This window comes from Lynx rufus, unplaced genomic scaffold, assembly GCF_022079265.1.
Source record: "Lynx rufus isolate CCGP_SWC_20201006 ecotype Redwood Valley unplaced genomic scaffold, mLynRuf1.p SCAF_3, whole genome shotgun sequence".
Lineage (NCBI taxonomy): Eukaryota > Metazoa > Chordata > Mammalia > Carnivora > Felidae > Lynx > Lynx rufus.
In genome coordinates, this window is record NW_025814845.1 from 128,034,163 (window position 1) to 128,049,518 (window position 15,356).

Below are 15,356 nucleotides of genomic sequence, written 5' to 3' on the forward strand. Positions count from 1 at the left end.
ACCGCGAGATCGTGACCTGGCTGAAGTCGGACGCTTAACCGACTGCGCCACCCAGGCGCCCCTAAGCTGGTCTTTTTAAGGATAAACAGACCTGCCATGTTAACTGTTTTCTGCACCCATTTCATGTATATAAAGGAAAAGTTATGTGCTTTTAATACTCTTCCCTATGATAACCTTTTTCAAGTGTTTTTTTTCATTTTCACATGAGTGAAAGTAAAACCATGTAAACATTTGGATGTAAAAAATGGATTGTTTTCTTGACAGAGCTATAGTTAAAAATAGTAGCTATATTTGATGTTCAGTGAAGTATATTTTAATACTTCATTATAATTTCATAAAATGAAAAAATTCTCAGCATCTTTGTAATCCTTAGCCCTCTTGTAGATGATAGTATTCTATATTTTTATTATACTAATAGCCAGTACTTTATTGAAAAACAACTTCTGTTTTGAAATATATTCTTTCCTAAATGGGTCCTGAAAATAAGCATTTAGAAGAATCCAGAATAACAACCTCTACTCTAGGCTGTAAAGTGAATGGACTATCTAAGTGATTTTTTTTCCTTTTTCATCCTTATATTCAGAGATATAAAACCGTAGAAAGGGAGCATATGTGTCCATATCTCAGTGGTCATTATGTAGCATTCTGGCATTCTTATCTAGGGGATAACTTTGATTTTGAAAGGGTTGACTGAGTGCCTAAAATTATGAGTACTTAAAGATAAAAGGCTTATTTTATGTAATGTGATCAGCTTGGGACCAGTCACCAATTTTCAAATTTAAATGTCAATAGAGAATTAAAAAATACTTTATAAATAACTTTATTTATTTATTTATTTATTTGAGACAGAGAGAGACAGAGTGTGAGCAGGAGAGGGGCAGAGAGAGAGGGAGACACAGAATTTGAAACAGGTTCCAGGCTCTGACCTATCAGCACAGAGCCCGACACGGGGCTCAAACTCACAAACCGCGAGATCATGACCTGAGCCGAAGTCAGACGCTTAACCAATTGAGCCACCCAGGCGCCCCCCCCAAAAAAATTTTTTTAATGTTCATTTATTTATTTTGAGAGAGAGCAAGGGGAGGGCCAAAGAGAGAAGAGAGGGAGAATCCCAAGCAGGCTCCACGCTGTCAGCGTAAAGCCGGACGCGGGCTTGAAGTCACAAACCGTGAGATCATGACCTGAGCCACTCAGGCACCCCCCAAAATACTTTTTCTATTAAGGTGTTTTAAGTATTCTCAGTGAAATTATTTAACTGACGTTTGGGTTAATCTTTTTTCCCTTAAGTAGAAAAATATTATACAGTGATTGAAATTGACCATTATAAACTGTTGAGTGTAAGCATGGAAATGCTGATCAGTTTCACTTTCTTATTGATACATACTAGTCTTTCAGATTGGAATAAAAAATATGTTTCCTGATAATGGCAATAATGTATGTCTCTTTGAATTGACTTTATTAAAACATTTTTTAAAATAAACTACATTGTTGATGTGTATATTAAAAAGATACTCATTCTACCATATGCAGATTAATTAAGCACTTATGAGAAAGTTGTAGTTTTTGCTTTTTTGGGTTTTTTTTTTAAAGAAAGTTGTAGTTGTTTGGGGCGCCTGGGTAGCTCAATCGGTTAAGTGTCTGACTTTTAATATCAGTGCGGGTCATGATCTCATGGTTCAGTTTGTAAGATCTGGCTCTGCGCTGATAGTGGGGAGCCTGCTTGGGATTCTCTCTCTCCCTCCCCCACCTCTCTGCCCCTCCCCTGCTCTCTCCAGTGCTCTGTCTCTCTCAAAATAAATAAATAAACTTAAAAAAAAAAAGTTGTAGTTTTGTTTTTTTGAGAGAGAGCGACAGAGAGAGACCGTGTTAGTGAGGTAGGGGCAGAGAGAGAGGGGGACACAGAATCCGAAACAAGCCCCAGGCTCTGAGCTGTCAGCACAGAGCCCGACATGGGGCTCGAACCCACAAACCATGAGATAGGACCTGAGCCGAAGTCACACGCTTAATCAACCCCTACCAAGCCACCCTCGCTCCCCTAAGTGTACTTGTTTTAAGGTATTTACAGATAAATTGAAATGAGAAAAAGCAACATGATTAAAACTTATGAAATAGATCTTATGAAAAAACGTTAAAGGAGTTGGGGCTGTTTTTTTTAGCTCTCTGGAAAAATGACTGAATGATAACAATGACTTTATTACTTGAATAGTTGCTCCAAGAAAAGTATTAACCATTTAGTTTTACATCTCTAGAGCAAATTTAGGAGAAATGATACTTAAGTTTAGCCTAACAACAATTATTGAAATCTACCTAACAAATACATTGCAAAATTAATAACAAGGAAATTATAAATAAATCAAAGCTCATGAGAGTGAAGTATACTTGGTACCTGAGTTTTGTTTTAATGGGGTATCGATCATTACATACATATATTCATATTTCTAGAGTTCTGTTGTTGAAGTGAAATGGAGCTAATTCCCCAAATTTAGTCCATTAGCAAGATTTTTGCTTTTTAAGAATTATTTTTTATTGGATAGTGAATGATTTTAGTAGCTAACTTCATCTAAATTAGTGGTTTAAAGGGTTGAAGTTACATAGAAATGATAATTTGAAGATAGAGAATATTGAAGATACAGAGAAGTGATACTTACCCTTGAAAGTAAAATGAGAAGGCTGAAGTACCCAGTTCCCAGGGCACCATAGCTTTTGCTATCTTAGTTTGCAAAGTTCTGTATCATTTGTTGCATATATTATACACATCTCCTTTTGTGTCATGGGATTATTTCTTATGCAAGGTTAATAAACAGTAATAACCAGAACAACGGAGCTCTGTTCAGGGATCATCAAGAAATGGAACTACAGTAGTTGTCTTTTATTTAACGCTTGCTTCCATAATAGAAACCTTTGTGCCTTGGAGAGTAGAGATAGTCTTTGTTTAAAATGGTGATTGGATTGGATAACCTATTTAAATGCCTTCTAACTCAACAAGTAACTTATGGATTAGTGTTTCCTGTATTGAATTTAATAATGGAGATTTTATGGTGTGAATTCAGAACATCTGAGTCTCTGATAAGCTGTTTTAACCCCTCTGGGTTTTCTTCTGTGGTTTAATGTCAGAGTTAGTTGATTTCTGTCATTCCTTCTAGTTTTAAATTTTATGGTTCGGCAGATTTAAAGAGATAAATATCTCTCACTTTGAAAGGTAATGCTAGTCTATTTCGGTCTATTGTTTGGATTTTAATGTTAGATCTAGTTCATTTTAAGGTTTTCTTATTATTAAAAGTGGTGACTATTTCTCCATCAGATCTTAGTATATCTGGAATATAACCAGTTATTACTACCTCTAAGTAAAGAAATTTGATCTTGATTTCTGTCCTATTAGAAAATTTTAATTATAAATTTGATTCATTTCTAGAGAACTGGGAGAGAGTATAGCTGAAATAAAAGAAGCTTATGGATGTTAAAATATTTTCAACTGGATATGGAAGGACATTAATAATTTTTCAGCTTTCAATTATCATTCCCTTAAAGATGTACAACCTTCAGACTTTAAAATAAAGAAAGCAGTTGAAGTTATAAGTTTTCTTTGGTTTAATACTGGACATTATCAACAATGTTGGACAGTCTGTTTTCTCACTTTGTAGATAACTAAGGCTCAGAGATATTAACTAATTTGCTAACATATTCCTGATACTATGTGGTAAATAGAGCCAGAATTTCAAACACAGAGTTAAGAATTTAAAATTCAGTTGTGTTTGATTAAAATACTATTTTTTTTCCCTTCAGTTCTCAAACTTGGTTGAGTTAGAGAATAATCTGAGTGGCTTTTAAAAAACTATAGATGCCTAATGCACAACATGGTGACTATAGTTAATAATACTGTACTATAAACTTGAAATTTGCTAATAGAGTAGATCTCAAATGTTCTCACCACACAAGAGAAACCAAAAGAAGTGATAGGTGTATTGGTTTGTGGTAATCGTTTCACAGCGTATACATATATCAAAGCATCACATTGTGCACCTTAAATATGTATATAAATTTTATTTGTTTAATAAATAAAAACAATTAAATGAAAAAATTAATACTGTCAAAAAAAAAAAAAAAACCTTACAGATGCCCACTGATGACCAGTAGATGCGGTGGAGTGTCACAGCTATGCTTTAAAAGCTCCATTCTTGGGGCGCCTGGGTGGCGCAGTCGGTTAAGCGTCCGACTTCAGCCAGGTCACGATCTCGCGGTCCGTGAGTTCGAGCCCCGCGTCAGGCTCTGGGCTGATGGCTAGGAGCCTGGAGCCTGTTTCCGATTCTGTGTCTCCCTCTCTCTCTGCCCCTCCCCCGTTCATGCTCTGTCTCTCTCTGTCCCAAAAATAAATAAAAACGTTGAAAAATAAAATAAAATAAATAAAAGCTCCATTCTTATGATTAGTTAGAATGGCACTCTATATCAGCACTTCTCAAGCATCAGAATGCATACAAATCATGTAAGGATCTTATGAAAATGCAGATTCTAGTTCAGTAGGTCTAGGGCAGGACCTGAGTTTTTGCATTTTAATGACCTTTCAGGTGAAATAATTGATATAGGTCCCTTGCATCCATAGTATGAATAGCAGTGATCTACACTATGTGCTATTGGATTTATGATGTAAAATTTTAGGCTATAATTCCTGTGAAGGCTGTGATTCATTCACATTTTTGTGAATTTTAATTATAATTTTGATACATTTTTACATACCTTTGGATTTTTACTTAAAGAGCTTTCCTTCGAATGTAGGAGTAACAATGTACAAAATATTTCCTTAAGCTTTAAATCGTTCAACTATGGAACTTTAACCACATTCTGTTAAGTGATTTGGAAATAGCAGAACCCAGGTAAAGTCCTGATTATGCGAGGTCTTGCCAAGTTTCTTCCTATAGCTCTGTGTATTGTTTAGTTTCAACAGTTGCGTGAAAAGTTTCTACAAGAACTCAGCCTGGTAGCACCCATTTATTGTTAGTCCATTCTTGCAAGAAAGCAAACTATATTAATTCCAATTTTTAATCCTCGTTTTTGAGTATTTTAATGGAAATGTCATTAAACCTATATTCAAAGTGTACAACATGTGGAGGAGGAAAAGAGTTTTCACAGTTAAATGTCTACCCTTTTCAGGTTCCCCAGCACCACCATTGCCATCTGTTATGTCTCCTAGCAGGGTGGCAGCTAGTCGCCTGGCTCAACAAGGAAGTGATTTAATTGTTCCTGCAGGTATTCTCTGCACTCACTGATTGGATAAAGCCCTTCTTGCTACTTCTGAAACTAAACTAATTCACTCAGTTTCATAATCCCTTGCTTTATATTCTTAGGTGTGTGTAATTCTGGCTTTTGTGGTGGCTGCTGCTTTTTTTTTTTTTTTCTTTTTTTAACAATAATGTAAATAATCTTTTCTAGCCATCCCTATCTTTCTGGCTTTTCAAAGTTATTAACTATCTTAAACCTGAAATTTAATTCCCTTTGATTTAAAAACATGGTAAAATTTGATTCATTTTAAATCGTGTTTTCTTTGCTCTATAAAATGTAGATTCACTTATTTGATCCTCTCCACTTTGCAGCTCTACTCTGTTTTCAGTTCAACAAAAAAGGAGCCTTCAACAATTGGGTTGTTCATTATTTGGAATGGGTCAAGTGGAAAATGTTGTGTCTTCCTATTTTCAACCACAGCTTACAAATAGCTTGCAGATTGCAACAAAAGAATATGTAATTTACCAGTTATGGCCAGTGAAAAATACTTGGGAAAAATGCATTTCTTTGCATTGAATTTGTTCCATACTTTAATATGCTCAATTGTACAAACAGGAAAAAGTTGAAGTACATATTTCTTTTAACATATGACACTTTAACATTCTGTATTTTATTTCCATGAGGATTTTGTACATCTTACATGTATTTGATTTTGTATACTGTTCTTGATCTGAGGTTGTGGTAAAGTTGTGGCAAAGGCTGGTCTGACTATAAGAGTAAGGCAGAAAAGAAATTTTTGCTGACTCTGAGTTTAAAACCATTTTTAAGAACTTTTTCTCTTTTCCTTATTTCATTGTTCTCTTTAAATTATGAAAATTTTTATTCTAAGTCATTAGTATCTTAAGCATTTAACTATTTTTTTTCTATGAAAAACATTTTATTATAGGAACTATTTAGGTGCAGAGTTGCTTTTATGTCATAATTTCTTAGCTGTTGTAGCAATACATTGTCAGGGCTTTATACTGTATTAATTATGGCTTTTTGCAGGAGGGTGGGTGGTCTCTTGAGAAAAAAAGGAGGTACAATGTAGACCTTGTTTTAGCCTAGCCTTTCATACTGGTGGTAAGATATTTTTAATGACTATTTGAAATTTGGATTATATTTTCAAATCCTCCAAAATTATAGTAACATTCTGTTGTTGCTCTGTTCTTCATAGTATGATGAAAGGAGATCACTGTGAAGAGTTCATAGCCTTCCAGATTTTTACTGGCACAGTTTTTTTAGGGTCATGAGGCTTATAAGAGTAATTGTCGAAATTTTGTTTTCTAGAAGTAAAGAGCTTACTTAGAAAAAGTTTGGTTACAACATTTTTTTTTTTTTTTTTTAGGACAGTCAAGCCACATAACATTTGCATTTAATGGACAGAAATGTTTTTTAAGTGTTTGGAAATTATTCTCAATGATTCCAGGAAATTTGAGTTCTTCACTTTGTCAAAACCTTTTTATTTTTAAATGCATAACTAGTTTAACTTGAATAAGCATCAGTGGTTTGGTTTTTTACTTACTTGTCTTTATCTGGTTTGTGTTTTGTCTTTTGTTATGATCATGCAGGTGGCCAGAGAACACAGACCAAAGGTGGACCAGTTATTCTAGCAGATGAAATAAAAAATCCTGCAATGGAAAAGTTAGAGCTTGTTAGAAAATGGAGTCTGAACACCTACAAGGTTTGTTTGTTTGTTTGTTTGTTTGTTAATGTTTCCACCCTAACTGGCTCTAAGAATTTTCATTTGTATGTTATTCAAATTAGTGTTTTGCAAATGTATGAATATATAGGAGAGAATGATGCCATCTAAACATAAAAACACAGAAGATGAAGCATTTTGTTTTATTAATCTTTGTTTGCATAGTTGTAGTTTAAATAGTAGCAAAAGAGTAAAGTTACCAAAATGCTTATTAATTGATACATAATTGAAGAAGAAATATATTGCCTTAGAACACATTTAGCTGTAGAACTGCTGTAGATATGTCTGTCCCTACCTCCTCTTTTTGATACTTTATGGAACTGAATTGCAAAAGAGGTACATTCATTATCCAGAATAGGAATTCACTGATCTTATTATAATGACTGAGCATTAACTGTACATGTAGCATCAGTTTGCAAATGAGTTGGACTTCAAAAGTTTATTGATGTTACTAGTTGCATTGCTTCAGAGTAATTGGTGACTCTTTTTCTTATGACCTCTGTGAAACAATAAGCAGATTATTTAATCTATAGAATTTTTGATGTATTACAAAGAGCTCAAACCCCAAATCTACTTTAGTACCTTTGAATCTTAACAGGGACAAGACAGTAGAATTTAAAGAACAGTTAAGTGAATGAAAGCCCTAGCTGTTCAAGTTAGAGCACTGGCCATAAAACCCTATGTTTGTGAATTGTTTGTGGGTGTAGTGGTTTGCAAATCAAGGATTGTCTGTTATATTTTTATACAGAGCACATGTCTCTTATGTGTCTTCTCAAGAGTAACACGGAAGTGAGTTTATTCTTTCAGTTAATACTTTTTTTTTAAATTTTTTAAAATGTTTTGTTTATTTTTGAGAAACAGAGAGAGCGTGCATACAAGGGAGAGGGGCAGAGAAAGAGGGAGACAGAATCCCAAGCAGGCGCCAGGCTCTGCACTATTAGCACAGAGCCTGAAGCGGGGCTCAAACTCACGAAAAATTATTTAGTGTTTGTTAGAGAACAGAAATAGACAGAAATTAAAGGCAGAAATCATGCAGGAACTGAAGTCCAAGAAGGAGAAGATCAAAGTCATGGCTAGAATCAAGTTACTCAAAAGTAAAATGGATAGCAAGCACAGTCCTAAATCAACCAAATCAAAATCTTATCCTTGAAGGATTATTGAAATGACAGTGCATGCCCAGTATAGCTCACAATTTGGAATGAAAAGGTGAAAAAGCCACAAGAACAGAGTCAAAGAGACCCAATATGGTCATTACACTCTGAGGTTCTTTTAGTTGAGAGGCATATGCCAGCCCAGACACACTGGGCTATAAATTCCATTAAACTCACATGACTTAGGGGCACCTGGGTGGCCCAGTCGGTTGAATGTCCCACTCTTGATTTCTGCTCAGGTCACGATCCCACAGTTCAAGAGATTGAACTCTGTATTGGGCTCTGCGCTGACAGTTTATTTAAGTTTAAATACACTTAAAAAATTTTTTAAATAAAAAGAATAATTGTATAAGTTAGAACTTTCTTTTTCTCTTCTATTTATTTTTGAGAGAGAGAGAGCACAAGTGGGGGAAGAGCAGAGAGGGAGACACAGAACCCGAAACAGGCTCCAGGCTCTGAGCTGTCAGCACAGAGAACAGTGCGGGGCTCAAACTCAACAGACCATGAGATCATGACCTGAGCCGAAGTCGGACGCTTTACTGACTAAGCCACTCAGGTTCCCCAGTTTTTTTTAAAAGTAAGCTGTAGGCCCGACATGGGGCTTGAACTCAGGACCCCAAGATCAAGAGTCTCATGCTCTACTGACTAAGCCAGCCAGGCACCCCTCTCTTCTGATTGACGCTGCAATATCCCAATTAAGCTTTTTTTTTTTTTTAATGTTTTTTATGTATTTTGAGAAAGAGAGAGCATGCATGTACTGGAGCGGGGGAGAGGCAGAAAGAGAGGCAGAGAAAGAATCCCAAGCAGACTCTGCACTGTCAGTACAGAGCCCAACCTAGGAGTCAAACCCCCAAACCGTGAGATCATGACCTGAGCCAAAACCAAAAGTCAGGTGCTTACCTGACTGAGTCACCCAGGTACCCCTCCCGATTAAGCTTTGATGAAAAAAAATTCACTTAAAAACTGAAAATCTTTTCAGTTTTCAGTTAAAAACTCCTTCATTTAGTATTATGCTATGTGTGCAACATTTTAAAGGCTGGTCAGTTTCATTAACATAAACTTTTAAAAAGACTGAATGTGGTATGTCAATATAAGAGGTAAATATGGAGTCTTAATGATTCAACTCAGATTAGTGTAGAAGTAATAGACAAAACAAGGGGGACAGATAATAAACATATAGGAAAACAAGATAAAGAGCAAGGGAAACGTGAACTAAAGGACGCAAGAGAGGAAGGCTCAAATGAACAAAAATCTTAAATTTTGTAATTTGTAACTACTAGAACTTCGTTCAGAAATAGGACCTGTATTTTTTTTTTAAGCTTGTAGTGTTTTAATTTAATTTTTTAAAGTAATCTCTACAGCCAACGTGGGGCTTGAGCTCATGATACCAAGATGAAGAGTTCCATTCTCTACCAACTGAGCCAGGCAGGCACCGCTAAGGCCTGTATTCTTTAGGTTTCAAAATGTGTGAATATAGAATGTTCCTATTTAGAGGCAAATTTCATGAATAAATGAACAAAGGAATGGCTGAATAAATAAGTTTAATAAATAAATGAAACCCAGTCTGGGGGCGCCTGGGTGGCTCAGTCGGTTAAGCGGCCGACTTCAGCTCAGGTCATGATCTCACGGTCCGTGAGTTCGAGCCCCACATCGGGCTCTGTGCTGACAGCTCAGAGCCTGGAGCCTGTTTCAGATTCTGTGTCTCCCTCTCCCTCTGACCCTCCCCCGTTCATGCTCTGTCTCTCTCTGTCTCAAAAATAAATAAACATTAAAAATAAATGAATGAATGAATGAATGAATGAATGAATGAAACCCAGTCTGGTATGAAAGATGAATAAGTTAAATGAAAGGGAGCAAAAAGAGGAATTCCAAGCAGCAGGCAAATATAGCCTCATGAACAAAGTTGTAGACATGTGAGAAAGCATGGTTTGGGAAATCTCTGGATAACTGGTATCACTGGATCCTTGAGTGGGAGAGAAGAGCAATAGGAGATAAACTTAGGAAGGCAGATGGGTCTGATTCATGCCATTCTAAAGACAGTGGGGATCAATTGAGCAATTTTAAGCAAGAGGGAACCATATTACACATCAAGCAGAGTAGAATATGCAGTATAAGAGATTTTGTCAAGAAGCTATTAGAGTAGGGGCGCCTGGGTGGCTCAGTCGGTTATGTGTCCGCTCTTGGTGTCAGCTCTGGTCATGATCTCACAGTTTGTGAGTTCGAGCCCCACGTCAGACTCTGCGCTGACAGAGCAAAGCCTGCTTGGTACTCTCTCTCCCTCTCTCTCTGTGCCCCTCCCCCCTCAAAATAGATAAACTTTAATTTTTTTTTTTAGTGTTTGTTGATTTTTGAGAGAGAATGTGAGCCAGGGGAGGGGCAGAGAGAGAGAGGGAGACTGAGGATCCGAAGTGGGCTCAGCACTGACATCACAGAGCCCAATGCAGGGCTCGAACTCACGAACTGTGAGATCATGACCTGAGCCAAAGTCAGACGCTTAACTGACTGAGCCACCCAGGCACCCCTAAATAAACTTTAATTTTAAAAAAGAAGCTGTTACAGTAATGTGAGAGAGTAATTAAGACATGGACTATGGCTGTGAAGACTGGAATGGAGAAAAGGGGATAAAGTCAAACAATTTTAAGGAGGCAGAATCTACTTAATGACAAAGAAGATTTTAGTTTTGTATTTTTTTATTTTTAGAGAAAGAGAGCACGAGCAGAGAGGGGCAAAGGGAGAGAGAGAATCCCAAGCAGGCTCCATGCTCAGCACAGCGCCTGACACGGGGCTCGATCCCACGACCCGGGGATCATGACCTGAGCTGAAATCAAAAGTTGGACACTCAACCAACTGAGCCACCCAGGTGCCTCTGTAAAAGATTTCAGACCGTATTTTAAAAGTATTAACTGAAAGAATAAATTCACTTCTGTGTTACTCTTGAGAAGACGCATAAGAGACGTGTGCTCTGTATAAAAATACAGACTATTCCTGATTTGCAAACCACTACAGCCACAAACAGTTCACAGATAGAGTGTTATGGCCAGTGCTCTAAGTTGAGCAGCTAGAGCTTTCATCCACTTAACTCTTCTTTAAATTCTACTGTCTTGGCCCTGTTAAGATTTGAAGGTACTAAGTGGATTTGGGGCTTGAGCTATTTGTAATACATTAATCACCGAAAGGCTTTCCGTCAACAAGAATATTTAGCACTTCCTTTATTGGTTGTTAATTTGGGCTCTAAGACCAGACTGGTGGTTTAAACCAAATCTATAATGGGAACAAATGTAAGTTTAGGCCCTGAATATAAGTATTAAGTATTATTTTAATCTACCTGATTTTATTCATAAAATTTGAATCCAAAGTTTATTTATGTTCTTACTTATTCTCATCTGCAGGAATAGTAGTGAATAGTGAACTCTGGTTTATCCCTTTTGTTTTTGTATTTTCCTAGTATAGAATAGAGTATTTTTAGTGCTTGCTTCAGCAGCACATATACTAAAAAATTGGAACAATGCAGAGATTAGCATGGCCCCTGTGCAAGGATGACACACAAATTTGTGAAGCATTCCATATTTCTGGGGATGGGTGAAATAGGTGAAGGGGATTAAGAGTACACTTATCTTGATGAGCACTGAGTAATATGGAAGTGTTGAATCACTGTATTGTACACCTGAAACTAACGTAACACCATATGTTAACTGTATTAGAATTAAAATAAATCTTACTTTAGGGGCGCCTGGGTGACTCCGTTGGTTAAAAGTCTGACTCTTGATTTTGGCGCAGGTCATGATCTCACAGTTTATGGGATCAAGCCCTACATCAGGCTGACAGCGTGGAGCCTGCTTGGGAGTCTCTCTCTGCCCCTCCCCCTGCCAAATAAAGAAATAAACTTAAAAAAAAAAAAGAATTAAAAAATAAATTTTAACTTACTATTTTTTTTTAAAGATTTTATTTTTAACTAATCTCTACACCTAATGTGGGGCTCAAACTCAAAGCCCTGAGATCAAGAGTTGCACATTCTACCAAAAGAGCCAGATGCCCCCCCAAGATAAAATAAAGGTAAAAAAAATTTTTTTTAAAGAATAGACTAGGGACACCTGCCTGGCTCAGTCAGTGGATGAGCCAGCATGCAGTTCTTAATCTCAGGGTTGTAAGTTTGAGCCCTGTGTTGGGTGTAGAGATTTTTTACTTAAAAATTAAAAAATCTTAAAAAAGAAAAGAATAGAGTACTTTTAGAAGTCCATCTTATTATTTTTATTTATTTAAGAATAATCTCGGTTTCAGCATTCAGAGCTGTTTGGCATGTTTCACAAACATCAATAAATACTTTTTTTAAATGTTTAAGAATTTGCCATCAGTATTCACACCTCAAATTAATCTTTGTTGCCTTTAAGCCGGTATCTTTTAAACTTTCATTCCTCTTTTTCTTGTCATATTGCCTTATTCATTTACTGGTTAACCTATTTCCCCTGTTCAGTTTCTAGTATTTTCTTTTATGGTCCCTACTTCCCTATCCTTCACCATTAATAACTCTTTTAGTGTCTGTCAGCTTATACCATGAAATTATTCTTTTGATAGTATTTAAGTGTTTTTATTCACTTTTTGGTTTTACAGAAAAAGTTCTTGGTGCTATTTAAATACTCAGAGTACACAGTGACTATCTTGTAAATTCATGACCTTATGACAGTGATTCACAGTATTTTGTATACTGTTTATCACTTTATTATATTCACCCTCCCCCAAGTAGGAGATCTACATAGAGCAGTAATTTACTTTTGCTTCTTTCTGTCCCTTTAATCTTGCTCTATTTATCTTATTATCTTAATGGATTCTTAATTTATAAGTATGGAAAACTGAATGAGACTGCCAGCTCACTGTAATTCATCTGCATTTTCAGGAATGTAGGCTATCTGAAGTACTCTCACTTCCAGGTTACTTAGATTGTCCTTAAGGTTGTACCTTATCCATATTAGAATACAAGGTTGCAAAGTTCCATTTCAATGCTTGTTTCCAGTGTCAAGATTTAACATGCTTCATAATCACTGTCACCTTATGCTTCTTACTGACCTGGCTTCCTGGAAACAAAAAACATTCCCTCATTAAACCTTTGACCCTGCTGTCTGCTTATAGCTGTTATTTCTGAGGAAAAATGGCCACTCAGACAACAGTAGACATTTCTTTCATTTTGTCCAGTCTACCAAGCTTCTTCAATGAATTCTGGCTTCTTGACTTTGAACAGACTGTTTTATCTGGGTTGCTGTGGAAGGCACCACATGCTTTGGCTTTCAAATGGAGTAAATGTGTGTGGTGATATTGCACAGGGAAATAAATCTGTTTTGTGTGGGTGAATGCAATGGTATATCTCCTTTATCTCGTTACCATTTCAGGTAGTATTTCTTGCTGATGTTTCCCTCATAAAAATGACAAGTCTGCAGTTAAGCTTTTCTCTGGATATGATTTTAATCTCCTGAGTGTGTGTTGGTATGTTTTCCTTAGAAATAGTTTTATCTCTCTTCTGTGGGTTCGACCTCTCACCTTTCCTATCACTTTCCGTATAGTTAATTTCTCTACCTTAAAAAAAAAAAAAAAAAGAACTCCTTTATTTTTAAAGGTTTATTCACAAAGATCCTTAATTGGGGTGCGAGGGTGACTCAGTTGGTTAAGCATCCAACTCTTGATTTTGGCCTAGATCATGATTTCATGGTTTGTGAGATCAAGTCTCACATTGGGCTCTGCACTGACAGCAGAGCCTGCTTCGGATCCTCTCTCTCCCTCTCTCTCATTCTCTCTCTCTCTCTCTCTCTCTCTGCCCCTCCTCTGCTCGTGTTCTCTCTCTCTCTCTCTCTCTCAAAATAAATGAATAAACTTAAAAAAAAAAAAAGATCCTCAGTTGATGAGAACAGAGAATATGTCAGGGAATTCATTTCAATTTTAAATAGAAAAGTATGAGTAGTACATAATATACTGACATTAGAAGGATAAATATAGATTTATATGTATTGACAAGGAAAAGTCTCAAGATACTTGTTCATAGGAAAAATATTGAGGATATTATGTATCGCGTAGCCTGGTCTCATGTTTACTTGACAAATATCATATGTGAGTATAGAGGTTTACAGAAGAGTTTAGACTATGTAAATAGCAGTTTTCTGCTATTTAGGGGGATTCAAGGAAGAGAAAATTCAACTTTTATTTCATTCATTATGTTAATTTTTGGAGTAGATATTAGTTCTATAACCAAAACTTTGAAAGACATGATAAAAGAGCAAATTTGTAAAGTTTAAAAATGACAATATTTATTTATTACTTTTTTAGAATATTTTTGTTAACTTTAAATGATGAAAAGCTTATTAGTGCCCTATATGGTTACTCTTATATTATTGAGTAGTGAAGTTGTTTATAATTTTTTTATTGCTAACAAAAATTTCCTGTATTATTATTCCTGGGTTAGGACACAATAATATCATAATTTAATACTATTCTTTCTGAATAAAGTAAAAGAATCCAGGAATCTCTAATCTCTACCTCTTTCTCTTCCTCCTTCACTTCCCCAACCCCTGTTTCTCTCTCTTTCTACCCCTTTCTCTCTCCTCATTCTTTCCCACCTCCACCTCTTTATTCTTTCTCCTTCCTGTCTTCCCTTCATTCCTCCTATTCACACACATACACATAGCTAGTTTAAGAGGAAGATTGAAGGAAGAAAAGCATTTGAAACAAACAGGAGAGTAGAATTTTGGTATGCTTATTATTCCTCTATTAACAACCCACTAATATTCTTAAGTCACTACCAAGGATCTCAGTTGTTGTAAATAATCTACCCAAGTACACTAAGCCTGAAATAGGATTATGTGAGAGAGCTTATCTAGCAGTATATAAATTAGCTCTCTAAGTCTTAAAACTTCTTCTGATTAGTGGGACGCCTGGGTGGCTCAGTTGGTTAAGCGTCCGACTTCGGCTCAGGTCATGATCTCACAGTTTGTGGGTTTGAGCTCCGTGTCGGGCTCTGTGCTGACAGCTTGGAGCCTGGAGCCTGCTTCGGCTTCTGTGTCTCCCTCTCTTTCTCTGCCCTTCCCTGCTCGTGCTCTCTCAAAAATAAATTTAAAAAACATTAAAAAAAAAAACTTGCTCTGATTAGTAATAGTAGATATTACTGGTAAGTTTATTTGAGTCTGAGTGAACTTCTAAGTGGACTGATAGTTTTCAGTTTTTTTAAGGGTAGCTTGTTTGAAGCCAAAAATGCTATATGCCAAATGCTC

At 36.2% G+C, this 15,356-nt stretch overlaps 1 protein-coding gene and 1 non-coding gene across 6 annotated transcripts in view; both read left to right on the plus strand.

The window, feature by feature from the left end:
* The window catches only part of ARFIP1 (ADP ribosylation factor interacting protein 1), a 130,000-nt gene that overhangs the window by 69,251 nt on the left and 45,393 nt on the right, over positions 1–15,356 (plus strand). For 4 of the 5 annotated variants that reach the window (XM_047092036.1, XM_047092033.1, XM_047092035.1 and 1 more), the window contains 2 exons: positions 5,146–5,241; positions 6,825–6,937. In XM_047092036.1, the coding sequence (XP_046947992.1) occupies positions 5,146–5,241; positions 6,825–6,937 (209 nt within the window). The remainder of the gene's footprint in view (positions 1–5,145; positions 5,242–6,824; positions 6,938–15,356) is intronic. The other variant, XM_047092038.1, reaches the window with a different exon arrangement.
* Positions 11,572–11,677, plus strand: LOC124521392 (U6 spliceosomal RNA). Its single transcript, XR_006964490.1, has one exon. It is a non-coding gene; the product is annotated as a U6 spliceosomal RNA (small nuclear RNA).